Source organism: Hypanus sabinus, chromosome 7 (assembly GCF_030144855.1).
Source record: "Hypanus sabinus isolate sHypSab1 chromosome 7, sHypSab1.hap1, whole genome shotgun sequence".
NCBI lineage: Eukaryota > Metazoa > Chordata > Chondrichthyes > Myliobatiformes > Dasyatidae > Hypanus > Hypanus sabinus.
In genome coordinates this window covers 481,076-508,836 of record NC_082712.1, presented here as the reverse complement: position 1 = coordinate 508,836, position 27,761 = coordinate 481,076, and the positions used below count along the sequence as shown (strand labels likewise).

Here is a 27,761-nt window from a genome sequence, read left to right as displayed (position 1 = left end):
TTGTGTAGCTATCCGCTTTTGTTCAAGAGCCTGAAGATTGAGGGGTAGTAACTAATTTTCAACCTGGTGGTGTGAGTCCTGAGGCACCTTTACCCTCTACCTGTTGGCAGCTGCAAGAAAAGAGTATGGCTTGTGTGGTGAGGATCTTTGACGATGGGTGCTACTTTCCTACAGCAATGTTTTATGTAGATATGCTCAATGGTTGGGAAGGTTTTACCCATGATGTACTGGGCTGAATCCAGTACATTTTGTTGGATTTTCCTCTCAGAGGCATTGTAGTTCCCATACCAGGCCGTAACACGCTAGTCAGCATACTTTCCACCACACATATATAGAAGTTTGCTAAGGTTTTCGATCACATGCTGGACATTCGCAGACTCCTGAGGAAAAGAGACATTTTTGTGTTTTCTTTGCTATAATATTTATATGATTGGTACAGGACAGGTCTTCTGAGATAGTAACACCCAGGATTTTAAAATTACTGACCCTTTGCATTCCAATCCTCTGATGATTACTGGCTCATGGACCTCTGGTTTTCCTCTCCTAAAGTCTGGAGTTCGTTCCTTGGTCTTAAGGACATTGTGTGAGAGGTGGTTGTTATTACACTGCTCAGCCAAACTTTCAGTCTCCTTCCGGTATGCTGATTCATCACCACCTTTGTTACAGCCCACAATAGTGGTGTCATCAGCAAATGTGTATATGATGTTGGAGCTGTATGTAGCCACACAGTCATAGGTGGAAAGCATGTAGAGTGGGGTGGAGGGGGGTCGGCTAAGTACACATCCCTGTGGTTCTCCTGTTCTAATGGATATTATGGAAATGTTTTTGCCAATCCGAACTGACTCGGGTCTATAAGAGGAAATCCAGGATCCAATTGCACAAGGGAGTATTGAGGCCCAGGTCTTGGAGTTTACTGATTAGTTTTGAGGGAATGATGGTGTTAATGCCAAGCTGTAATCAATAAAGAGCATCCTGATATATGCATCTTTGCTGTCCGGATGTTCCAGGGTTGTGTGAAGAGCCAATGAGATAACCTCTGCTGTGGACCTGTGGCGTTGGTAGGTGAATTGCAGTGGATCCAAGTCATCATTCAGACAGGAGCTGATATGCTTCAAGACAGCCTTTCAAAACACTTTGTCACTGTGGATGTAAGTGCCACTGGGCGATAGTCATTTAGATAGGTTAACATGCTCTTATTGGGCCTCGGTACAATTGAAGCCTGCTTGAAGCAGGTGGGTATCACACACTGCCAGAGTGAGAGGTTGACTATATCCGTGAAAACACCAGCCAGTTGGTTGGCACAGGTCTTCAGTACTCAGCCGGGTACTCCGTCCAGACTGGATGCTTTCCTTGGATTCTCTCTCTAACGGCAGCCCACATGTCACATCAGATACTGAGACCAAAGGATCATCGGGAGACATGGGGGTTCGCAATGGTTCCTCCTTGTTCTGGTGGTCAAAGTGAGCTTTGAAGGCATTGAGCTCATCTGGAAGCAAAGCTCTGCTGTCCCCTATGCCGCAGCATTTACCTTTGTAGGAAGTGAATGCATTTCCTGTTTTCTAGTCCACACCAACAGGTACCCTTTTTTAATATCCTCTCCTTAGTCTTACTATAGTACACAAAAGTACTAAAAGAATATCAGCTATTCTGATGATATGAATATACTATAATGTAGGATAGTCGCCCACCATCTTCCCAGCATCCCAAATGGCCACCAGCCGCTTCCTGGAGTGTTAAAATGTGAAACTGATTGCCCACTTTCTTTGGTGGTCTCTTGGATATGATCCGGCAAATGGGTAATGTTTTCTGATTCATCTGGTATGTAAGTACAGCATTCTTGTCCAGTCTGGGCACAAGTGCCTCCTTTCTCAGATAAAACAAAGTCCAAAGTCATTTGATTTTGTATGGCTGCCACCAATTATGCCAACAATTTAGATATTACTTGTTGGGTTTGATTGACAGTATATGCAGCTTCATTTACTAACTTTTCGAAATCTGATGCCATATTAATTAGTTCCCCTGCTGCTTTACTGGTTCCATGGATGGGGAACGCTATCATCCAGATTCTTTCTGCTTCAGTAATAGCTTGCTTCTTTCTCATCTGATGCTCCTCATACTTAAGTCATACACATGCATAAAGGGCACTGTGTATCCTAAGTACACCCTATCCTTGTTATATGCATCTTCAGACAATACGGATTCACAGTTATGTGAGGAACCAATTTCTACCAACGTCTCCTTATACAGTCGGTCCTCCTTATCTGCGAGTGATTGGTTCCGGGACCCCTCACGGATACCAAAATTGCCGGATGTTGAAGTCCTTTATTCAACCAATATCAATGCAGTGGACCTTAGGACCCAGCGGAACCCCAGACCTTATTTGACCTGTCTCATTGCGTTGGACATTAGGACCCAGCGGCAGAGATCTGAATCTGCAGTGTTTCTGTTCATGAAAATAATCACGATAACGATTGAAAATAAAGTGAAAATAATAAAGCAATCGGAAAGAGGTGAAACGCCATCGGTCATTGGAAAAGCGTTAGGTTACATCGTTCAACGATCAGAACAATTTTAAAGGATAAAGTGAGAAAGGCTCTGCCCCGATGAAATTTTCAATTATTACTAAGCAATGCAGTGGTTCAATTATTGAGTTTTGGGTTTTTGATCCTCACATCAACCCGCATGGTGGAGAGCACACTCGGGAACGGTCTGTCACTAGATTGACCTCGGGAACTTCTGTTCCCGAGCCCGGAGCTGAAACATATGTTCTTAAGTGCTTTATATACATAGAAAGGTAAAATGTATACTATATACAAATACAAAAGTTTGACTAACTGACACAAAATAATACTGGACATACCTGTTCCAACTTATTTAGTAAGAGAACTTACAATTTTTTTTTGATCCTGATCCACGATAACCCACGCACGTCCTCCCGTATACTTTAAATCATCTATAGATTACTTGTAATACCTAATACAATGTAAATGCTATGTAAAATAGTTGTTATACTGCATTGTTTAGGGAATAATGACAAGAAAAAAAGTCTGTACATGCTCGAACAACAAGTGCTGGAAGAGCACTTCCGGGTTTTCGCGATCCGCAGTTGGTTGAACTCACGGATAAGGAGGGCCAACTGTATGTGTCCAAAACTCATGGTTATGTGAGGAGCACTGTTTTCCCGCCAATACAAGTCGTGCGCATGCCACACAGTCGCGCTGTTGGGATGAGAAGCACCGCTTTCCCACCAATACAAGTCAGGTGTGTGCGCCTCACCATCCCATTCCCGCCAGTCTCGCATTGATTTTGGCAAGGTGTGGATGTGCGATCTTGCACTCTTAAACTTCTGTCAGTTTTACCTACGGTGCAGTGATTATGTGCTTGAAATATTTAACTATGCCTCCTAAGCGTCCGATGTCATGTCCTGGGCCATCAGCCGAGCAGCAGAGAACCGCTTAAACACTTGAAAAAAAGTTTGGAAATTATAAACAGCGCAGCATCAGGTGAAGGTAACATAGCTCTGGGATGCTACTGCCTGGAACAGAATCTTGCCTTTAAAGTTCTTTTGTTGCTTGACAATGCACCAGCCCATCCTAAACATTTGGACAGCATTCATCCTAACATAACAGTGCGTTTCCTGCTGCCTAACACAACATTGCTGATTCAACCACTCGACCAAGGTGTGATCCACATTCAAGGCATATTTTTTTTTTACGGCGAACTCTCTCTCATGCTGCAAGCAACAGATGGTTTTGAATGTCCCGGGAGTTTACCAATGGTGAGGGAATGGTGGAAGTTGGAACACTTGGCACGAATGGCGATGGACATGGACCCAAGTATAGAACGGAGTCAGCATTTCAGTTGTTCCCTGCCGTCAACCCTTCTTCCCTGCTTACAACTTCCTTTCATCTGATGAGGCAGTGGACTGGTGTTACCTCTTAAGTGGGAGGTATCGTTAGGGCCAACTGTACTTGTTTCTGGCACACCAAAGGTGGGCCTAATTGCCTCTTTTGCAGTATAACCTGCAGCTTTATTGCCCATAGAGACCTCATCCATTTGTCCAGTGGCTGGGTTAAGTGTTTTACAGCAAGTAATTCTAACATTCGAGTTTGTTAATAACTTGATTTCGTACTTAGTTTGTCTTGCGGGATTAAGGTGTTATGTGGCACTGTCAGTCAGTAACATTTCCACTGAATGTGGGACATGGACAGGAGTAAGATGATTAAGAGTCAGGGACTGCATATGCTGAAGAAAGAAGCAAGGAAGCTATCACTGCTGGAAGTCAACCTGGTAGACTTCTGGTTATGGTCAAACTAACACTGAAATAAGCAATTGGCCTTTTGTCTTCTGTTGTCCTGAGTCAAAACAGCCTGAGCAAAATCATTCTTATGGTGAATGGAAAGATGAAACTCTTTACTATTGTTTGGGAGGCCCAAAGCTGAGGCTGGTATCATCGCCTCTTTTACAAAGTCAAATGCCTCCTCAGCTTCTGAGGTCCAATGTGATGGACCTGATTGATTAGGAAGAGATATATTTCGGAGCGGCCTTATAATTGCTGCATAATCTAAAATCTACTTTTGTGTAAACAATATTTCAATTAAACTCTTTGAACACCAACCTAGGCAAGCCAGCTTAGTGCAGATTGCAATTCTGGTGGTAACCCATTAACAATAGTACTCACTGTTGGCACGAAGGCATGTTTCTATGGTAATCATGAATTACTGTTCCAAATTTTGTACTACCTTGAACAAGTTCCTCTATTGACTCATCTCTTTCTCTGTTGGGTGCTCATAATTTTGGACCATTGACCTTAGGGAAGGCTCCATCTAGCCCATCATAAAGGGCTGTATAAAACTGGTCATCTGGCATAATATGGGGCCTGGGACTCTGTTCATAACGGTGTTGCTGAAAACCTGAAAGTGTAAGGATCCAGACGCCGGTCCCAGCCACTCCCTTGTTAAAGTTTCTAAATCCATTATACTTGGTTCATGACATAATATAAGAGTTTCTCAACAGTTTTCCCTAAATTGGTTTCTGGATTAGATTGACCTACCATATCTCTTAATTGTGTTCCGGACCAGGGTCTATATACTCCAAATGAGTCCCTGTCAGGTACGCTATGAAAGTGTCTTAGTTCAAAGCCTTGTTGGGACTCCTAGGCACCAAGAGGTCCATCCCAACGAGTCTGCCACCGCTTGTCGTTGATCCCTCCTTGCTGGGGCTAGATACATCTGTTGTGCTTGGGATTCCTAATGGCTGTTGCTGTTGTTGGGTGGGGAGTCTTCTGCTGGAGCTGTTAGTACAACTTCCTCATTTGCAGGTGGTGGAGAGAGTTGGGAGAGTATAAGGGGCGGGAAAGAAATAGTTGTCGTCGTCATCATCATCATCCCATTCCCCCTCTTTGGGAAGAGGTGCAGATGCCTTAGGATTATCTCCTTTTTTTCCCTTTTCCTCAATTGACTGGAAATAATACTACATTGTTTATTCTTCTCATGCAGTTTTGCTAACTCAATTCCCCTAGGGAGCCCCGTTCTTGTATTTCCCTGTGTTGCTGTCAAGGGCATCTTGGTGGAGCCTCTAATTCTGTTGTGTAATGTTCAGCTAGGTCTTCTAACATACAGTAACAAACTACAACAAATTCAGAGTGGATCAAATTATTAGTGAATTTATTACTTGCAAGGGAAAGTCTACCTCCATATGTTAAGTTGTTGGAAGGTAGGTTCAATCTTACAGTTCAAAAACCATATTGAGATGTTTACAAAGCCCAGTAATTCATCAACTTCATGTCTTTTGAGGACATTCCAGCCATAATTGCATGGTTTATGGTCCATTCAGAAATATGATGGTGGATGGGAAAAAGCCATTCTTGAATGAGCTGGTGTTTTCAGGCTCCTGAGAAAAGAGCATGTACTGGGTGGAGGGTTGCTGCCTTTCTGAGGCATTTCCTTTTGAAGATGTCATCGTGGCGGGGAGGCTAGTGCTCATGGTGGAGACAGACGAGATATGAATAATGGAAGGATGTGAAACACATCCAACAATGAAGGAACGATTGCTTTGGAAACTTGAAAGAGTGAGCTTGTGGTTTCTATTGACTGTTAATATTTTTATTTTGATTGGCGATTGATATTGCAAGTCAGGAATTCAGATATATACAACTTACCAAATGGTCAATATCTGTAACTGATAGGTCAATTTTGTATTTAAAAAAGCGCAGTTTTCTATCCTGGCTTCAGAGCAGTGTGGGTGACAGGGGTCCATGATGTTCTTGTGCACAAGTAAAATAAATTAGAATTGGTTTCAGGTTTAATATCACTGCATATCAAATTAAGTGAAGCTTATTGTCATTTAACTACATTAATGTATATAGAAATGAGACAACATTTCTTCCAGCCAGGTGTAAAGCACATTGAAAACCTATAGCAAAACCTAAGCTGTGCTGAACACGAATGTACTTTAGAAATTACCTAGGGTAACCCATAGCCCTCTATTTTCCTAAGCTCCAAAAAAACCCCACAACATAACATGAAGGTAAGGATAAAATCTACAGACAAATCACACATAAATAACAAACTAAAATGCGTTAATATTAAATATTTAAGGTATGGAACAGATTAACCAATGACGCATGATATGATGTGGCTGGGAGTTCGAAGCCTAATAGTCTGGGGAAGAAACTGTTTCAATTCCTGACTGTTCTTGTTTTTATGTATTGGAGTCTCATCCTGATGATAGAAGTCAAAGAGGATGCTGGATGGATGGGTGAGATTCTTAATAATACTAAGGACCCTGTGTATGCAGATTTCCTGATAAATGTCCCCGATGGATGTAAGGGAGACCCTTATGAGACCTGGAAGTGTTTTATGATAGTAACATCCTCTGTACACTTCTCCATGTAGCTGGTCACAACTATGGTTACCATAGTTAGCAGCCTCACCTGAAAATTCTCCAGTTTGTATTATGAAAGTAGTCCTATAGTCCAAGTTTTCACCACTTTTAGAACTGGTTTGACCTGTTTGGCATGTTAGCATAAACCAGCTATAATGTATTTTCACCTCTGGTAGCAAAATCAACATACTGTTCGTAATTTAGGCAAACCCAAAAACCCATATCTTTGGGTTTGCATGCTTAAAGTTGCCTGCAGTAATGAAGATACCATTTAGAGTGTTTGGTTTGAAAGTCACTGATGGTGCTGTGGAGCTCAAAGCGCTTTGCCAGCATTAGTAGAGGGAGGGAAGAGGATATATACAGCTATCAACAAAATTGTTGTGAACTCTCTCAGTATATAAAGTGTCTGCACTTCACAAAAATAAACTCATTCATCGGTGAATAATGGGACGCCGTTGCTAAAGTGTACTTACACCAGTACAGATATGACAGGAATGTTGTGACATCTGTTGTTTTGTGGTAGCAGTACATAATAATAAAAAGCTATAAATTACAATAAGTACCTGTATATAAAAGCATATAATCATATAGCAATTACAGCACCGAACCAGGCCATCTAGGCCCTTCTAGTCCGTGCTGAATACTTACTCTCACGTAGTCCCACTGACCTGCACTCAGCCCATAACCCTCCATTTCTTTCCTGTCCATCTTGCTATCCAATTTTACTTTAAATGACAATATCGAACCTGCCTCTACCACTTCTACTGGAAGCTCGTTCCACACAGCTACCATTTTCTGAATAAAGTTCCCCCTCGTGTTACCCCTAAACTTTTGCCCCCTACCTCTCAACATGCCCTCTTGTTTGAATCTTCCCTACTCTCAATGGAAAAAGCCTATCCACCTCAACTTGTATTTATCCCCTTCATAATTTTAAATACCTCTATCGTCTCCCCCCCCCCCCCCCTCGACATGCTATGCTCCAAAGTACAAAGACCTAACTTGTTCAACCTTTCCCTGTAACTTGGTACTGAAACCTAGGTAACATTCTAGTAAATCTTCTCTGTACTCTCTCTATTTTGTTCACATCTTTCCTATAATTCGGTGACCAGAACTGTACACAATACTCCAAATTCGGCCTTACCAATGCCTTGTACAGTTTTAACGTTACATCCCAACTCCTACACACAATGCTCTGATTTATAAAGGCCAGCATACCAAAAGCTTTCTTCACCACCCTATCCTCATGAGATTCTGCCTTCAGGGAACTATGCACCATTATTCCTAGATCACTCTGTTCTACTGCATTCTTCAATGCCCTACCGTTTACCATGTATGTCCTGTTTGGATTATTCCTACCAAAATGTAGCACCTCGCACTTATCAGCATTAAACTCCATCTGCCATCTTTCAGCCTACTCTTCTAACTGGGCTAAATCTCTGCAAGCTTTGAAAACCTACTTCATTATCCACAATGCCTCCTACCTTAGTATCATCAGCATACTTACTAATCCAATTTACCACCCCATCATCCAGATCATTAATGTATATGACAAACAACATTGGACCCAGTACAGACTCCTGAGGCACACCACTAGTCACCAGCCTCCAACCTGACAGACAGTTATCCACCACTACTCTCTGGCATCTTCCATCTAGCCACTGTTGAATCCATTTTACTACTTCAATATTAATACCTGTTACGAACCCCGTAACTGGGTCACTTACCAGCAAAGATAGAGATGTCCTTTGAAGTCTGATGATACTATTTTTAACAGTATTTATTAGTAAAAATACACAAAAATATCAATGCAAATATACAGATAATATACGTCGTCAATACTAAATCTAAAAGTGCGGGTATAATAATAATCAATAAGAAATAAGCTCTATCGCTGTCTAGGGGATAATGTATTGTCTAATGGAAATATAAAGTTCACTCAGTTCATGCAGGCTGCAGCCATTGGGGCTGCAATGGTTGAGAGAGAGAGAGATTCGGAGAAAAACTTGCCGGCTTTCCTTTTATGATTTCGATCCGTCAGGAGTCTCGTTGTCATGGCCGTTCACTTGTGGCCTCTCCTTTAGCTAAACCGTTTTTCCGTGATGAGCCCGCCACCCTGGCGAGGGAGGATGCACATGAGCTCTCACCGGCTTTCGCTATTAAACGCTGTCATTGGATTTCCAGCGTTTCTCCTGGTGTGTCTAAAGGGGTTGTTCCCCAAACCCTTCTTTTATCCTTATGTAAAGAGGGTTTCTTCTTTTTTTGTTAACTAGCAGGAATGCTAATTTACTGATAACGAGAATGGTATTCCTTTGTAAACCAAATGGGGATTAATGTTCTTTCTTCTGAGTCTGTAAGCTTTTGTTGACGGGCTTTTGAGCAGATCGGCGCGAGAGGGTCGAGAGAGAGGACGCAATGCTCTAAGCTGGGCGAGGATCGGACCCCAAAGGGGGGTCCGAGGCCGGGAGATTCTCCGAGGAGGGGGGGGGATGAAGCTAGATGTGCTTGGTTGACCACTCGGAGGGTCCTGAGCTGTTTGGAGAGTCGAGGAGTTCGGAGGGTCCTGAGCTGCGAGTCGAGGAGTTCGGAGGGGATCGAATGGTGGCCAGAAGACTTCAGAAATTGAGCTCCAACGGCTGTGCACGAAGTGGTTTGGACTTTGATAAGTTTGGCGCCTTTTCTTTAATTTTCTCTTCATATATACTGTATCGTTATTAATCACTTAGTTATAGTAACCTTTATAAATTGTACTCATTTAATCGCATATGGTGTACTGTCTGTTTTTGGGTGAGGCGGGGACATCACACAGCATCCACACCAGCTGATTACCCAGTTTGGCGGGGCTGAAGGCTGCTCCCCCTAGACAAGAACGGGCTGAGCGAGCCTGAGGCGACCCAGGGGGTTACACTTACTCACAGGGTCTCAGATGTCAATCGGGTTGGGATGATGCAATCCCTCAACCAGACCACTCTGGTTGTCCCCTGAGGGTTTTCAATGAATAGTACAGTACTCAATACACAATTCCGTCTCCAAGAGACAATGGCCGTTATCAGTGGTTCCTTTCTGCTGAGGCCAGGACACATTCCAAACCTTGTGTATTCTGCGTGTCTCCCTCTCATTTCCTTGGTCCCAGACCCGAATTAATAGCGATCTTGCGATTCTCAAAAAGGAGGGGGCGATTTTGTATCCTTCAGCCCCTCAGAGTTGCTTCACATTCATAACACCCTCTTCCTTCTAAGATCTTTGCCACAGGTAAAAATTAATTGATACAGAGTCTTACAGGATTTCAGAATCTAACACAATACAAAAGAGTTTTTTTTCACAGAGTAATAAAATTATGCATTCAATTCAGCATCTAAAGTTAATGATTACATTATCACTTCCTTTAATATCTTATACCTTAATAAATTCTTGTAGCATCAGTCTCCAATTTAATAACCACCTACTTTTATTCCTTTTCTTCAGCAAACTAAAGAGTTGTGATCTTAGCTTATGTGTATATTACAAAAGTTCATGCAAATACTAATCTTTATTTTACTTTCAAACTTAACAATCTTCCATGGGGTTGTCTTTATTAGTTACATGCTTTGTCGAAATCCCTTAAAACCGGATCCTGTTATTTAAAGTGGCATCCCGTCAACCCTCGCCCCTTTTCCAGTTAACTCCCACGTGGTTAGCTTGTATACCAGTGTGGACTAGGCTTTTGCATTCTCCTTTCATAGGAGTTATTTTATCAACAATGTTTTCCAAACGTAGCCCATTGGCTGAATTTCCACATAATTCTTTATTTTTAAGCAAGTCGTTAGTTTTATCTTCAGGACGGAAACATTCTATTGGTTTTCAGTTTAAAATCTGCAAGCGATCCCTCTTTGTCCAAACAGGATTTCAAATTCTGCCTCTTCACAGCACACTCTTGAATAACAATAGCGCGTGGGGCACCTTTATATTCCAAATCAACCTGTAATTGATTTGCAGGCCCCGTGTTACCAAGCCATTGTCCCTTCAGCCTGGTTACTGCTTCTGACATCAATTCAGACTTTAAATTTTCTTCATTCAATTTAGGAACTACACTTTTCCCTTCTCCTTCAATAATGAGATTCACATCACCACCTTTTATCTCCTCACTAACTTTTAACACACCTTCGAACACAAACAACTGGGAATTCTCACTTCCCACTAGTACCAAGGTTAACCCTTTCTTCACTGAACCAAGTCCATCTGACCCACAAGGACTGCATTCCTTTTCAACTAAATCAAATACCTCAGACTTTTCCTGAGTTTCATTACTAGTTTCAGTACCACGTGCATCCACATCTTGAACACACTCAAACGGGACATCTGCCTCTTCCAGGCTTTCAATACCTATCCCCTTTTCAAATTCTAAGTTCCCCTGATCCTCCCAGTTACTCTCTGGGCAACTCCCTTCCGGAGTAAACTCAACCCTGCGGGCTGAAACAACCTCATCTGCCAATCTAGCAGACTTCTTCAAGGTAATGGCATCCTTTTCATCTAGGACTGCCCTCATTTCATTATCGGGAACACCTTTAAAATTTTCAATTTCTTCAAACAGTTCTGTCAATCCAGACAGATCATCCATGTCCAACCCGGGACCTTCTAACAGCCTTATCTGTTTCTCATTTTTACTGCGTGCCTCTATAAATTTCCTCCTGGCTAAGGGCAGGTCTTCCTCCTCTCCTTTACTCTTTTTCACCTCCCTATTCTCTGTTTTACCACCCTCTAACCCCTCTTGGTATAGGGTCGGTAAAAACGTCTCGGCCAAATCGATACTGGCCTCTTTCTCAGCTGCCTTTCTTGACATGCTGCGAGTGGTCGCGCATGCGGGATAGATCTTGGAATCTAGGGGTGGGTCCTCTACACTTACAGGCTGGCTTGTCAGCTCCATGGCTGACCAAATTTCACCACCAGCTAAATCGTTACCCAGAAAGATGTCTACGTCAGTTCTCGGAATTTCTGATTGCACCCCTATTTCAACTGGTCCAGATACCAGCTCACAATTTATAATGATCCTATGCAAAGGCACAGCTTCTGTCCCTTTTCCTATGCCTCTCAAAGCCACCTCTCCAGTCTCGGGACCAAAATCTAGTACCTTACTGTGAATCAATGACAGCTCAGCTCCAGTGTCTCTTCAGATCCGCACTGGAACTGGTGTGTCTCCCTCTTTCACAGACACGGTTCCTTCTGAAATAAATTTCTCAGGCCCCTCTCGTATTCTGTCTACCTGGGACTTTCTCATCGATTTACTGATCACCACAATACATCCTGTAGGGACTGCTGCTTTCCCTTTTCCTATCTCCTTCCTCGGAGCAAGGCACTTAGATGCAATATGACCCACCTTTCCACAATTAAAACAGGTCAAGCCAGGACCTCTCCTGCTGTCTTGCCTTTCCTCCTCCTTATTTTTACCTTTAGCTCCCGGCTGGATCTTTGCCTCAGCCGGCGGGCTTTCTCTACCATTTCCACGGTCTTTCTGGTAACTTTTATTCGAGAAAAACTTTGTCTTGTGGGTTAGGGCATATTCATCTGTGAACCTAGCAAATTCGGATATGGACTTATTCGGCTTCTCGTTCAAATACATCCGGATATCATCCGAAACACAACCTTTAAATTCCTCAATTAGAATCAACTCCCTGAGATGCCAAAAATCTTCTTCCACCATTTCTGCTGCACACCAACGATCCAAGAGCACACCCTTCTCATAGGCAAACTCTGCATACGTCTGATTCCACCCTTTCTTTAAATTTCTGAACTTTTGCCTATAGGCCTCAGGTACCAATTCATAGGTCCGAAGAATGGCCTCCTTTACTTTCTCATAATTCTCAGACTCCTCCTCCTCCATGGACAACGCCGCATATGCCGGTTGTGCCTTCCCTTTTAACACACTTTGTAACAACGCCACCCACTGATCTCTGGGCCATTTCTGACTCACTGCCACCTTTTCAAAATGCAAGAAATAACTATCAACATCCGTCTCTTCGGACGGCGGTACTAACCTAAACTCCCTCCTAACATTAAACCGCTCCTCTCGGTCTGGCCCCTGAGCTCTTCGCTCTTGCCTGAACTTCTCCATGTCCAGCTCATGTTGCCTCTGTTTCTCCTTCTCTTCATACTCCCTCTCCTTTTCGGCTCTCTCCTTCTCCTTTTTGGCCCTTTCCTTCTCCTTTACTGCTCTTTCCTTTTTCAGCTGCTTTCAGCTGTTGTAACTTAATTTCATGTTCCAACCTTAATTTCTCCAACTCTAACTGAGCTGTTACACTAGCTGGTACCTTTTCAGGGATATTTTCCAATACCTCAGCCGAAAACACATTCTTCACAATATAACAATGAGTTATGGCCCTCCGCACCTCCTGCTTTTTCATCGACAACCTCACCTCTGCGAGATTTAGTCCTTTCGCAATATTTATCAAGTCCGACTTTGTGGCTGCCTCTAGCACCTCCAGAGTCGGGTTTTCTATAAATTCATCTACGTCCATCTTTGCTGGTTTCCCGTCTGGTTACCTGCACAACGAGATCCAAGTTTGGACTTAAAAGCCCGATTTACTGGCCCTCCAATTTGGTATCAAATCTCGAGACGAGGCCCCACGTTGTTACGAACCCCGTAACTGGGTCACTTACCAGCAAAGATGGAGACATCCATTGAAGTCTGATGATACTATTTTTAACAGTATTTATTAGTAAAAATACACAAAAATAATATCAATGCAAATATACAGATAATATACGTCGTCAATACTAAATCTAAAAGTGCGGGTATAATAATCAATAAGAAATAAGCTCTATCGCTGTCTAGGGGATAATGTATTGTCTAATGGAAATATAAAGTTCACTCGGTTCATGCAGGCTGCAGCCGTTGGGATGGGCTGTGTTGCAATGGTTGGAGAGAAATTTGGAGAAAAACTTGCCGGCTTTCCTTTTATGATTTCAATCCGTCAGGAGTCTCGTTGTCATGGCCGTTCACTTGTGGCCTCTCCTTTAGCTAAACCGTTCTTCCGTGATGAGCCCGCCACCCTGGCAAGGGAGGATGCACACGAGCTCTCACCGGCTTTTGCTATTAAACGCTGTCACAGGATTTCCAGCGTTTCTCCTGGTGCGTTTAAAGGGGTTGTTCCTCAAACCCTTCTTTTATCCTTACTCACGGGGTCTCAGATGTCAATCAAGTTGGGATGATGCAATTCCTCAACCAGACCACTCTGGTTGTCCCCTGAGGGTTTTCAATGAATAGTACAGTACTCAATACACAATTCTGTCTCCAAGAGACAATGGCCGTTATCAGTGGTTCTGTTCCGCTGAGGCCAGGACACATTCCAAACCTTGTGTATTCTGCGTGTCTTCCTCTCATTTCCTTGGTCCCAGACCCGAATTAATAGCGATCTTGCGATTCTCAAAAAGGAGTGGGAGACATTGTACCCTTCCGCCCCTCAGTGTTGCTGCACATTCATAACATACCTAACGATAGAACTTTCCTAACTAACCTTGCGTGTGGAACCTTGTCAAAGGCCTTACTGAAGTCCAAATTTGAAATTTGCTGCTGTTGTGTGCTGGGGCAGCAGGCTGAGAGTAGCAGACACCAACAGAATCAACAAACTTATTTATAAGACCAATGATGTTGTGGGGGTGGAACTGGACTCTCTGACGGTGGTGTCTGAAAAGAGGATGCTGTCCAAGTTATATGCCATCTTGGACAATGACTCCCATCCACTCTGTAATGTACTGGTTAGGCACAGGAGTACATTCAGCCAGAGACTCATTCCACCGAGATGTAACACTGAACGTCAAAGGAAGTAATTCCTACCTGTAGCCATCAAACTTTACAACTCCTCCCTTGGAGTGTCAGACACCCTGTGCCAATAGGCTGGTCCTGGACTTATTTCCACTTGGCATGAATAACTTATTATTTAATTATTTATGGTTTAATATTGCTATATTTCTTCACTATTCTTGGTTGGTGCGGCTGTAACAAAACCCAATTTCCCTCGGGATCAATAAAGTATGTCTGTCTGTCTTTACCCACCACTGACGTCAAACTGACAGGCATATAATTGTTAGGTTTACTTTTAGAACCCTTTTTAAACAATGGAACAACATGAGCAATACACCAATCCTCCGGCACCATCCCCATTTCTAATGACTTTTGAAATATTTCTGTCAGAGCCCCTGCTATTTAACTTCCCTCAAGGTCCTAGGGAATATCCTGTCAGGATCCAGAGATTTATCTAGTTTTATATTCCTTAAAAGCGGCAGTACTTCCTCCTCTTTAATCATCATAGTTTTCATAACTTCCCTACTTGTTTCCCTTCCCTTACACAATTCAATATCCTTCTCCTTAGTGAATACTGAAGAGAAAAAATTGTTCAAAGTCTCCCCCATCTCTTTTGGCTCCACACATAGCTGTCCACTCTGATTCTCTAAGGGACCAATTTTATCCCTCACTCTCCTTTTGCTATTAATATAACTTTAGAAACCCTTTGTATTTATTTTCACCTTACTTGCCAAAGCAACCTCATCTTCTTTTAGCTTTTCTTATTTCCTCCTTTAGATTCTTTTTATATTCTTTATATTCCTTGATCACCTTATTTACTCCATGCTGCCTATATTTAATGTAGATCTTTCTTTTTCCAAACCAGGTTTCAAATATCCCTTGAAAACCATGGCTCTTTCAAACTTTTAACCTTTCCTTTCAACCGAACAGGAACATAAAGATACTGTATCCTCTAAATTTTACCTTTAAATGACCTCCATTCCTCTATTACATCCTTCCCAGAAAACAAATTGTTTCAATCCACTCCTTCTAAATCCTTTCGCATCTCCTCTAAGTAAGCCTTTCTCCAATCAAAAATCTCAAACCTGGGTTCAGTCCTATCCTTCTCCATTAATTATATTGAAACTAATGGCATTGTGATCACTGGACTCGAAGTGCTCCCCAACACATTCCTTCGTCACCTGACCTATCTCATTCCCTAACAGGAGATACAACACTGCCCCTTCTGTAGTTGGTACCTCTATGTATTGCTGCAAAAAAACTATCCTGCACACATTTTACGAACTCTTAACCATCCAGCTCTTTTACAGTATGGGCTTCCCAGTCTGTGGGAAAATTAAAATCTCCCACAATCACAACCCTGTGCTTACGACAAAGATCTGCTATCTCCTTAGAAATTTGCTGCTCCAATTTTTGCTCCCCATTAGGTGGTCTATAATGCACCCCTATAAGTGTTACTACACCTTTCCCATTCCTCAATTCCATCCAAATAGACTCCCTAGATGAACCCTCTAATCTATCCTGCCAGAGCACCGCTGTAATATTTTCTCTTGACAAGCAACGCAACACCTCCCCCTCTTGTCCCTCCGATTCTGTCACACCTGAAGCAATGAAATCCAGGAATATTTAGTTGCCAATCAGACCCCTCCTGCAACCATGTTTCACTAATAGCTACAACTTCATATTTCCAGGTATCAATCCATGCTCTAAGCTCAACCACCTTTCTTACTGTAACCACCTGGTAAGCCTCAGGCTCGTTCAGCTCACTTCCGTCTAGGGCAGGGGTCAGCAACCTTTACCACTGAAAGAGCCACTTGGACCCGTTTCCCACAGAAAAGAAAACACTGGGAGCCGCAAAACCCGCTTGACATTTAAAATGAAATAACACTGCATACAACGTTTTGTTTTGCCTTTATGCTATGTATAAACAAACTATAATGTGTTGCATTTATGAAATTGATGAACTCCTGCAGAGAAAATGAAATTACATTTCTGCATGCAACAAAAACATTTTGAACTCCGAAAAAAAGACGTTGGGTTGAAGGTTACTTTTAAGTAAAATACTCAACGTCTATTTGAGTCCTTCTTGTATTTATGAAAAACGCCAAACTTAAATTTGCCGCCAGCAGCAAACCAAAAATAACGTCAGCCAGCTGTCAACCTGAAAAATAAAAGGACTATTTCACTGAACAATGAAAACATATGAATATACGTAAAATAATAGGCAATTAAAATATTTATCATACTTGTTCAGGTTGACTCACACCTGACAATGCAGTCGTATTTAGTAGGGATGGATCGATGCTTAGGGGAATGACCGGGAAGGATAATGTGTTTTTTTCCTCTCTGAACTCACAGAAGCGTTTCCCAAACGATGTTTGCATTGCGATGATTGCAGAATGTAAATACTCCGAATTTATCATGTCGTGACCTTGTTTGAACTCTCTCAAATTGGGGAAGTGAGACAATGTGCCTTTCTGTAAATCTCTGGCAAGCAACGTCAACTTGCGCTCGAATGCCAAAACATCCTCCAACATGTGCAGGGCTGTACGCCCTTACCCCGTTGAAGAGCTGTGTTCAGCGTGTTCAGGTGCGCTGTCATGTCTACCATGAAGTGTAGCTTTTCCAGCCACTCTGGCTGTTCCAGCTCAGGAAAGTTGAGCCCTTTGCTGCCCAGGAAAGTTTTCACTTCTTCCAGACACGCGACAAAGCGTTTCAGCACCTCCCCCCTGGACAACCATCAGACTTTGTTGTGCAGCAGGAGATCAGAATATGCAATTTCCAGCTCGTCCAGTAACAAACGGAATTGACGGTGATTTAAACTTTTTGCCATTATTTTATTGACAATCTGAATGACAACATCCATTACTTCTGTGCATTCCGGAGGAAATGTTTGAGCGCACAGTGCCTCTTGGTGCAAGATGCAGTGAAAAGTCAGCAGCTTTCTGTCCAGCGACTTCTGCAGTAAAGCCACAATTCCCTTGTGCGTTCCCGTCATACTTGGTGCCCCCATCAGTAGCTACTGACACCAGATGGGTGGTCTTTATTCCTTTGGCTCTTAAACAATTCAAGACAGCCTCACAGATGTCCTCCCCCCGTGTTTGGTCTTTTAGAGGTATCAACTCAATCAGTTCTTCCTGTGGCCCGGCAGAGTTTACATACCGGCAGAACAACGCTATTTGTTCAATATCACCTTTGTCTTTAGACTCGTCACAGGCAATCGAGTAGGCCACAGCTGAATTGATGTCTTTAATTTGGTGTCTTGTGATGTCTTCTGCCATTTTTATGGTTCTGTCTTTGACAGTCTTTGCAGAGAGGGGCATATCCCTGATTTTCTGCACAATTTCACTCTTGTTTTTAAAGTCCGTGAATAGATGTTCTGAAATCTTAATGAAAGGTTCTTTTATATATTCACCATCTGTAAACTGCTTCCCGTGCCTGACTATTTCCTGAGCGGCAATATAACTGGCGTATGTCGTTGATTTTCCAGACTTCATCCATTTCTGGAAATGATTTTTGCTCAGATCAACCTTCCGCATCAGTTCCGAAACGGCTTTTTTTCTCTCATCTCCATCTGGATATTTTTGAGCAAAGGCTGCGTGTTTATTCTGGAAATGCCTTGCGACATTTGACTTTTTGTTGTTTGCTAGTTTCTCATTGCATATTAAGCATACCGGTAAACCAGTCTCGTCAACAGTGAAAGCAAATGAATCTGTCCACGTATCATTAAACGTTCTGTTTTCTTCAGTCACTTTTCTTTTTTTAGAATTCTCCATAGTTGGCTTACCTTGGATCGAAAAATTAAAGAAATCACGCACTGGCGGGTGTCAGGTATTGGCAGTGGTGACGTATATTAATAGCGATAAAAACACGTTGTAGCGGTGTGCTCACGCAGTCAGTAAACTGCAGTCGAATAACTTTATTCGAACTAAACAGCCTTGCTTTTAAGCCTCCCTCAACCCAGCCCCCATGGACGCAGATGCTGCAAAAGACGCGTACTCACAAACCCCCGTAGGCTATCTCCCTTAGCCGGAATGCTGGCTAATTGTGAGGAAATGTGTCGCCACACTTAGATTGTACAAGATCACCATAATCTTCAAATTTAGAATTACATTTCAAAAGCTAACAAACTAACATAAAATACATTTTAATTAAATACTGACCAATTATTTCCCAAAGCCACAGGGAGCCGCAGCACAGAGGTGAAAGAGCCACAAATGGCTCGGGAGCCGCAGGTTGCCGACCCCCGGTCTAGGGGAACAGCCTTCGGCCCCGCCAAACTGGGTAATCAGCTTGTGTGGATGCTGTGTGATGCCCCCACCTCGCCAAATAACAGACAGTACACCATATGCGATTAAATGATTACACTTTATAGATCTTACTAGAACTAAGTGATTAATAATGATAAAGTTATATATGAAGGAAAAGAAAATCAAGAAAAGGTGCCAAAACTTATCAAAGTCCAAACCACTTCGTGCAGAACCGTTGGAGCTCAATTAATGAAGTCTTCTGGCTGCCATTTGATCCCCTCAGATCTCCTCGACTTGTAGCTCAGGACCACCCGAAGTGATCAATCAAGTGCCCCCGGCACGTCTGTCTTTGTCTCCTCTACTCGCTGAAAACCCCGGCCTTGGATCCCCGCTTGGGGTCCGTTCTGTTGCCCAGTTTACAGTATCGCGTCCTCTCTCACTTACCCCCTCGTGCTGACTCCCTCCCAAAGCTCGCCAACGATAGCTTACGGAAGAGTGAGTAACATCTATCCCAATTGGTTAAAAAATGAATGCAATTCTCGTTATCAGTAATTTTAACCCAAACTAAGCTGCGAGAGAAAGCACTCTCTCTCTAGTTATCATAACAAAGAAGCATTCCTACTTTTAACAAAACAAAGAAGATATTTTGATTAACATAGGCAGTAACATAAAGAAGAAACTCCTTACATTACAATGCTCCTAGCATTAAAATGCATTTAAGAAATTACTCTCTGTTTCTCTCCAAAGGTGCAAACAACTTTACTATCTTCTTTTTCTTCCTTCTCCCATACATCTGTTCCTACTCTCTGGTTTCCCCCCCCCCCCCCCCCCCATATCTAGTTTAAATCCACTGGAGCCCTCTCTAGCAAACCTACCTGCAAGAATATTTGTTCCCCTCCAGTTCAGATGTAAACCATCCCTCCGGAACAGGTCCCACTTTCCCTGGAAAACTGCTCAATTATCTATAAATCTGAAGCCCTCCCTCCTAAACTATGTCTTCAGCCACGTGTTGATCTGTGCTATCTTACTATTTCTAAACCCGCATGTGGCACTGGTAGCAATCCTGAGATTGTAATCCTGGTGGTCTTGTCCTTCAACTTGGCACCTAACTCCCTAAACTCACCTTTCAGGACCTCCTCACTCTTCCTACCCACGTCATTTGGTTCCTACATGGACTACGACATCCGGCTGCTCACCCTCCCTCTCGAGAATACTGAGAACTCGATCTGAGATATCGTGGACCCTGGCACCAGGGAGGCAACAAACCATCCGGGATTCTCGATCTCTTCCACAGAACTTCTTATCCGTCCCCTAACTATGGAATCCCCTATCACTACTACTCTCCTCTTTTCCCTCCTTCCCTTCTGTGCTGAGGGTCCAGTCTCGGTGCCAGAGACGCAACCACTGCATCTTGTCCCTGGTGGGTCGTCCCCACCAAGAGTATCCAAAACGGTATACTTATTATTGATGGGAATGGCCACAGGGGTGCTCTGCTCATTCTGTCTAATCCCCTTCCCTCTCCTGACAGTCACCCTGTCTCCTGACACTTAGGGGTGACCATCTCCCTGTTACTCCTGTTTATTTCTGCCTCCCAAATGATCCGAAGTTCATCCAGCTCCAGCTCCAGTTCCCTAACACGGTTTGTCAGGGGCTGCAGCTGGATGCACCTTTTACAGGTGTAGTCATTAGAGACAATTGTGCTCACCCTGACTTCCCACATATTGCAAACGGAGCACTCAACTGTCCTAACTGCTGCTTCCATTACTTACTTCTAAGCTAATTAGATTAATTAAAGGAGCTTACCTGGCCTTACCTCACTGGGAGCAAGCTCGTCCTCAGCCTCCGCTCGCTGAAGCCTCTCGAGCCAAAGCCTTCCTACTCTGTCACCCTCTACTCCGTCACCCGCTACTACGTCGCCTGCTCTGTTAGATGAAGTAAGTTAGATTGAGTAAATAGTGCAAAAAATGGTGGGGGGGGGGAGAGAGAGAGAATATGGAGGTAGTGTTCGTGGGTTCATTATCCATTTAGAAATGTGATGGCTGAGGGGAAGAAGCTGTTCCTGAAATGTTAATTCTGTGTCTTCAGGCTCCTGTAGCACCTCTCTGAGAAAAGAGCATGTGCTCTGTGGTGGGAGTACTTAATTATTGATGCTGCCTTTTTGAGGCATTGACTTTTATAGACATCCTCGTGGTGGGAACGCTAGTGCCCCTAATGGAACTGGCTGAGTTGAAGACACTAGCTTTTTTCTATCTTGTGCAGTGGTTTTTCCATACCAGAAGGTGATGCAAGCAGTACATCTGTAGAAATTTGCTAGACTTTGGTGACCTAAGTCTTCTCAAGTCTTAATGAGATATAGCCATTGGCGTTCCTTCTTTGTAATTGTATCATATGTTAGGCCCAGGATAGATCCTCAGAGATGTTGACATCCAGGAACTTGAAACTGCTCACCCTTTCCACTGCTGAGCCTTCAATGAGAACTGGTGTATATTTCCGCAAATTCCCTTCCTGAATCCACAATCAATTCCTTGGTCTTACTGATACTGACACCAGTCAACCTGCCAAGCTATCTCACTTCTGTATGCCCTCTCATTACCATCTGAGATTCTGCCGACAACAGAGTCATCAGCTGATTTATAGATGGCATTTGAGCTGTGTCAAGCCACATGGTCATGGGTGTAGAGAGAGGAAAGCAGTGAGCTGAGCGCACATCCTTGAGGTGTTGATGTTTATTGTCAGTGAGGAGATGTTATTTCCTATCTGCATTGACTGGTCTCCTGGTGAGGAAGTCAGGTATCCAAAGGGAAATGCAGCAGCCCAGGATTTGGAGTTTGTTGATTAGAACTGAGGGTATTGTGGAATGCGAAGCAGTAATTAATAAACAGTAGCCTTTACATGGGTATTGCTTTGTCCAGGTGATCCAAGGCTGAGTGGAGAGCCAGTCGGACTGCATCCACTGTAGACCTATTGTGGCAATAAGGAAATTGCGACATGTCCAGGTGTTTGCTCCCCCAGGAATTCTAACCATGATCAACCTCTCAAAGCACTTTTTCAGGAAATGTGAGTGCATTTGGTCCCTATCTCTGATCTAATCACAGATTCCACAGTTTGTCTCTATTGCCCCTTTTAAACAGAGGACTAACATTGGCTATGCTCTAGTCCTTGGGACTTCACCTGTGGCCAAAGATGTTGGAATGGTGGAAGGAAATGTTAGGTATTAGAATTAAATATGGCCAGCAAAGGAGTGGAGCTTTGACTCGGGGAGCAGCCTTGTCAAAGGAAGTGCCTGGTGAGGAAAATGGGAGCCTTTGGCTTGAGAGTCTTCGGCGAGGAGGCTGAGGGAGGAGACTACGCCACAGTTGGAGAAGGTGAGAGGTGGTGAAGAGATGACAGGTAAAGTGATTCAGTGTGATGCTTGCCTGATGTGGGAGGTCAGGGACACTGATGGTGTCTCCGGCTGCTACAACTGTGATAAGTGTGTACAGGTTCAGCTCCTGAAGGACACTGTTGGGGCACTGGAGAGGCAACTGGATGATCTCAGGTTCATCCAGGAAACCGAGTTTTCTGTACAGGACCTACAGCGAGATCATTACACTGAAGATACCAGAAGAGAGAAGGGGGAGGGGGGGGACACGACAATGAGGAAGGAATGGATGCTTGAAGTACAGGAGACCCCGGGGGATGTGCCACTTGAAAACAGGTTCACCCTCTTGGAAGCTTTTGGGACAGAAGACACTGCCAGTCTTAGAGGCGGACAGGTTTGCAAGTCAAAAATTGGCACTGAAGCAAAGCTGAAAAGACAAACGACAGGCAGAGCCATGGTAGTAGGGGAGTCCATAGTGAGAGGTACAGAAAGGAGTTTCTGCGGCAATAGGCGGGATTTAAGGATGGTGTGTTGCCTCCCTGGAGCCAGGATCCAGAACGTCACGGACCGATTGCAGAGCATCCTCAAGGGTGAAGTTGACCATCCAGAAGTGGTAGTGAATGTGGGCACAAATGACATTGGGAGGAAGAGGAAAGAAATTCTGCAGCGTGACTTCAGAGAACTTGGAAGAAGGCTGAAAAGCAGGACCGCCAGGGTGGTTATCTCCGGTTTGCTTCCAGTTCCTCATCCTGGTGAGAGCAGGAACAGGGAGATATGGGATCTCAATGTGTGGCTGAGGAGCTGGTGCGGCAAGCAGGGTTTTAGATTCTGAGACCACTGGGATCTGTTTTGGGTTAAGAATGAATTGTACAAAAGGGACTGGTTGCACCTTAACAGGTGGGGACCAGCATTCTGGCAGGCAGGTTTGCCACTGCTACATGGGTGTGTTTAAACTAACAAGTGGGGGGAGAGGAGATGAACTGGAAATATAAGGATGGAGTTAAAGGGAAAGAGAGAATAAGGAAAGTTAAGAAAGACAACAGAATTGACAGGGCGGAAAGCTCAGGAAGGGATCAGAGAGTATGGCCAAGTGTAATAGGGACCGATGTGAGAAGCGAGAGGAGTAATGGATTAAAAGTATTATATATGAATGCACGAAGTATAAGAAATAAAGTGGATGAGCTTGAAGCTCAGTTGGAAGTTGGTAAGCATGATGTTGTAGGAATAACAGACATGGCTGCAAGAGGACCAGGGCTGGGAAATGAATATCAAGTCAAGTCAAGTCAACTTTTATTGTCATTTCGACCATAACTGCTGGTACAGTGCATAGTAAAAATGAGACAATGTTTTTCAGGACCATAGTTTACATGACACAATACAAAAAAACTAGACTGAACTATGTAATAGGAAAAAAAACACAGAGAAAGCTATACTACAGACCTACACTGGACTGCATAAAGTGTACAAAAACAGTACCGGCATTACAATAAATAATAAACAGGACAGTAGGGCAGTGATGCAGTTGCTCAGGATGCTCTCAATACAACCCCTGTAGAATGTGATGAGGATGGGGGGTGGGAGATGGATTTTCCTCAGCCTTCACAGAAAGTAGAGACGCTGCTGGGCTTTCTTTGCTATGGAGCTGGTGTTGAGGGACCAGGTGAGATTCTCCATTAGGTGAACACCAAGAAATTTGGTGCTCTTTATGATCTCTACCGAGGAGCCATCGTTGTTCAGCGGGGAGCGGTCGCTCTGTGCCCTCCTGAAGTCAACAACCATCTCTTTTGTTCACATTAAGAGACAGGTTGTTGGCTCTGCACCAGTCCGTTAGCTGCTGCATCTCCTCTCTGTAAGCAGACTCGTTGTCCATGCTGATGAGACCCACCGTGGTGGTGTCATCGGCGAACTTGATGATATGGTTCGAGCTGTGTGTTGCAGCACAGTCGTGGGTCAGCAGAGTGAACAGCAGTGGACTGAGCACGAAACCCTGGGGAGCCCCCGTGCTCAGTGTGATAGTGTTGGAGATGCTGCTCCCGATCCGGACTGACTGAGATTTCCCAGTCAGGAAATCTATAATCCAGTTTCAGAGGGAGGTGTTCAGGCCCAATAGGCTCAGCTTTCCAATCCGTTTCTGAGGGATGATATTCAAGGATATTCAAGGATATACATCCAATCGAAAGGACGGACAGGTGGCAGAGGGGGTGGGGTGGCTCTGCTGGTGAGGAATGAAATTCAGTCCCCCTCAGTCCCTTGGGAGGGGTGACATAGAATCAGGAGATGGAGAGTCAGTATGGATAGAACTGAGAAATTGTAAGGGCAAAAAGACCCTAATGGGAGTTATCTACAGGCTCCCAAATTGTAGCCTGGATATAGGGTGCAAGTTAAATCAAGGGCTAAAATTAGCATGTTGCAAAGGTAATACTATAGTTGTAATGGGGGATTTCAACATGCAGGTAGACTGGGAAAATCAGGTTGGTACTGGACCCCAAGAAAGGGAGTGGAGTGCCTCCGAGATGGATTCTTAGAGCAGCTTGTACTGGAGCCTACCAGGGAGAAGGCAATTCTGGATCTAGTATTGTGTAATGAACCGGACTTGATAAGGGAACTCAAGGTAAAGGAGCTATTAGGAGGTAGTGACCATAATATGATAAGTTTTAATCTACAATTTGAGAGGGAGAAGGGAAAATTGAAAGTGTCAGTATTAAAGTTGAACAAAGGGGACTATGGAGCCAGGAGGGAGGAGCTAGCCAAAGTTGACTGGAAGGATACCCTCGCAGGGATGACAGTGGAACAACAATGGCAGGTATTTCTGGGAATAATTCAGAAGGTGCAGGATCAGTTTATTCCAAAGAGGAAGAAAGATTCTAAGGGGAGTAGGGGGTGACCGTGGCTGACAAGGGAAGTCAAGGACAGTACAAAAATAAAAGAGAAGAAGAATAACGTAGCAAAGATGAGCGGGAAGCCAGAGGATTGGGAAACTTTTAAAGAGCAACAGAAGTTTACTAAAAAGGCAATACGGGGAGAAAAGATGAGGTACGAAGGTAAACTAGCTAAGAATATAAAGGAGGATAGTAAAAGCTTCTTTAGGTATGTGAAGAGGAAAAAATTAGTTAAGACCAAAGTTGGGCCCTTGAAGGCAGAAACAGGTGAATTTATTATGGGGAACAAGGAAATGGCAGACGAATTGAACAGGTACTTTGGATCTGTCTTCACTAGGGAGGACACAGACAATCTCCCAGATGTAATAGTGGCCAGAGGACCTAGGGTAAAGGAGGAACTAAAGGAAATTCACATTAGGCAGAAAATGGTGTTGGGTAGACTGATGGGACTGAAAGCCGATAAATCCCCAGGGCCTGATGGTCTGCATCCCAGGGTACTTAAGGAGGTGGCTCCAGAAATTGTGGACATGTTGGTAATCATTTTCCAATGTTCTATAGATTCAAGATCAGTTCCTGAGGATTGGAGGATAGCTAATGTTATCCCACTTTTTAAGAAAGGAGGGAAAGAGAAAACGGAATTATAGACCAGTTAGCCTGACATCAGTGGTAGGGAAGATGCTGGAATCGATTATAAAAGGTGAAATTACGGCAAATTTGGATAGCAGTAACAGGATCGGTCCGAGTCAGCATGGATTTACGAAGGGGAAATCATACTTGACTAATCTGCTGGAATTTTTTGAGAATGTAACTATGAAAGTGGACAAGGGAGAGCCAGTGGATGTAGTGTACCTGGACTTTCAGAAAGCCTTTGATAAGGTCCCACATCGGGGATTAGTGGGCAAAATTAAAGCACTTGGTATTGGGGGTAGGGTACCGACATGGATAGAAAATTGGTTGGCAGACAGGAAACAAAGAGGGATTAACGGGACCTTTTCAGAATGGTAGGCAGTGACTAGTGGGGTATCGCAAGGCTTGGTGCTGGGACCGCGGCTATTTACATTATACATTAATGATTTAGATGAAGGGATTAAAAGTAACATTAGCAAAATTGCAGATGACACAAAGCTGGGTAGTAGTGTGAAATATGAGGAGGATGTTAGGAGAATGCAGGGTGATTTGGACAGGTTGGGTGAGTGGACAGATGCATGGCAGATGCAGTTTAATGTGGGTAAATGTGAGGTTATCCACTTTGGTGGCAAGAACAGGAAGGCAGATTACTATCTGAATGCTGCCAAGTTAGGAAAAGGGGAAGTACAATGAGATCTAGGTGTCCTTGTTCATCAGTCACTGAAACTAAGCATGCAGGTACAGCAGGCAGTGAAGAAAGCTAATGGCATGTTGGCCTTCATAACAAGGAGAGTTGAGTACAGGAGCAAAGAGGTCTTTCTGCAGTTGTACAGGGTCCTGGTGAGACCCCAACTGGAGTATTGTGTTCAGTTTCGGTCTCCAAATTTGAGGAAGGACCTTCTTGCTATTGAGAGAGTGCAGCGTACATTCACGAGGTTAATTCCCAGGATGGAGGGACTATCATATGTTGAAAGATTGAAGCGACTGGGCTTGTATACACCAGAATTTAGAAGGATGAGAGGGGATCTGATTGAAACATATAAGATTATTAAAAGATTGGACACGCTAGAGGCAGGAAAAATGTTCCCGATGTTGGTGGAGTCCAGAACCAGAGGCCACAGTTTAAGAATAAGGGGTAGGCCATTTAGAACAGAGTTGAGGGAAAACTTTTTCACTCAGACAGTTGTGGATCTATGGAATGCTCTGCCTCAGAAGGCAGTGGCGGCCAATTCTTTGGATGCCTTCAAGAAGGAGTCTTAAAGATAGCGGAGTCAAGGGATATGGGGAGAAGGCAGGAACGGGGTACTGATTGTGGATGATCAGCCATGATCACATTGAATGGCGGTGCTGGCTCGAACAGCCGAATGGCCTACTCCTACACCTATTGTCTATTTAAAAAGACAAGGTGTAAGTTAAGGAACGAGAATGTGTTATGGTCGAGTCAAGTCTGGTCGTATTCTGTAAACTTGTACAAACTGTCGTGAATAACCTTGCTTTGAGCCTGGTCCTGTCATCTTGTCTTTTTCAGGGGTGATTTGGTTTACTTTGATGGGCTGAGTGAAACAATTCTGTCAGTGGGACTGGTAAAACCCAGAGTTGGTAAGTTAGCTATTTTTAAAATTCCACCTTTGTTTTCAAATTACTTTATGAATGTGCCACTTCTCTTCTGTAATCTCCACCAGTTCTGGTCTACCAAGCATTTCTCTTAAATCATTCCATGACAGAGTAATTTAATTACAAAAGTGTTAGTGAACCGAAGGAGTAATTTGGTTGGTTTTGTTGCTACTCTCCATCAAAATTTTGATCCCACAGCATTTTTGGGATGAAGGAGAGGGAAGGAGAGCAGCCAGATATCTTGCTGCATAGGAACAAAAAGCAAAGAGATCCTGAAAAGAGAACTTAGAGAGCGAGGCAGAAAGCTGAGAAGCAGGACCTCCAGGGTAGTCATTTGACAAAGGGGTGGGAACTGAAATAAAATGACTCAG

At 43.6% G+C, this 27,761-nt stretch overlaps 1 protein-coding gene across 2 annotated transcripts in view; it reads left to right on the top strand.

Moving 5' to 3' along the window:
• The window catches only part of nup155 (nucleoporin 155), a 283,923-nt gene that overhangs the window by 17,310 nt on the left and 238,852 nt on the right, over window positions 1-27,761 (top strand). For both annotated transcript variants that reach the window (XM_059974027.1, XM_059974028.1), the window contains exon 4: window positions 27,305-27,375. In XM_059974027.1, the coding sequence (XP_059830010.1) occupies window positions 27,305-27,375 (71 nt within the window). The remainder of the gene's footprint in view (window positions 1-27,304; window positions 27,376-27,761) is intronic.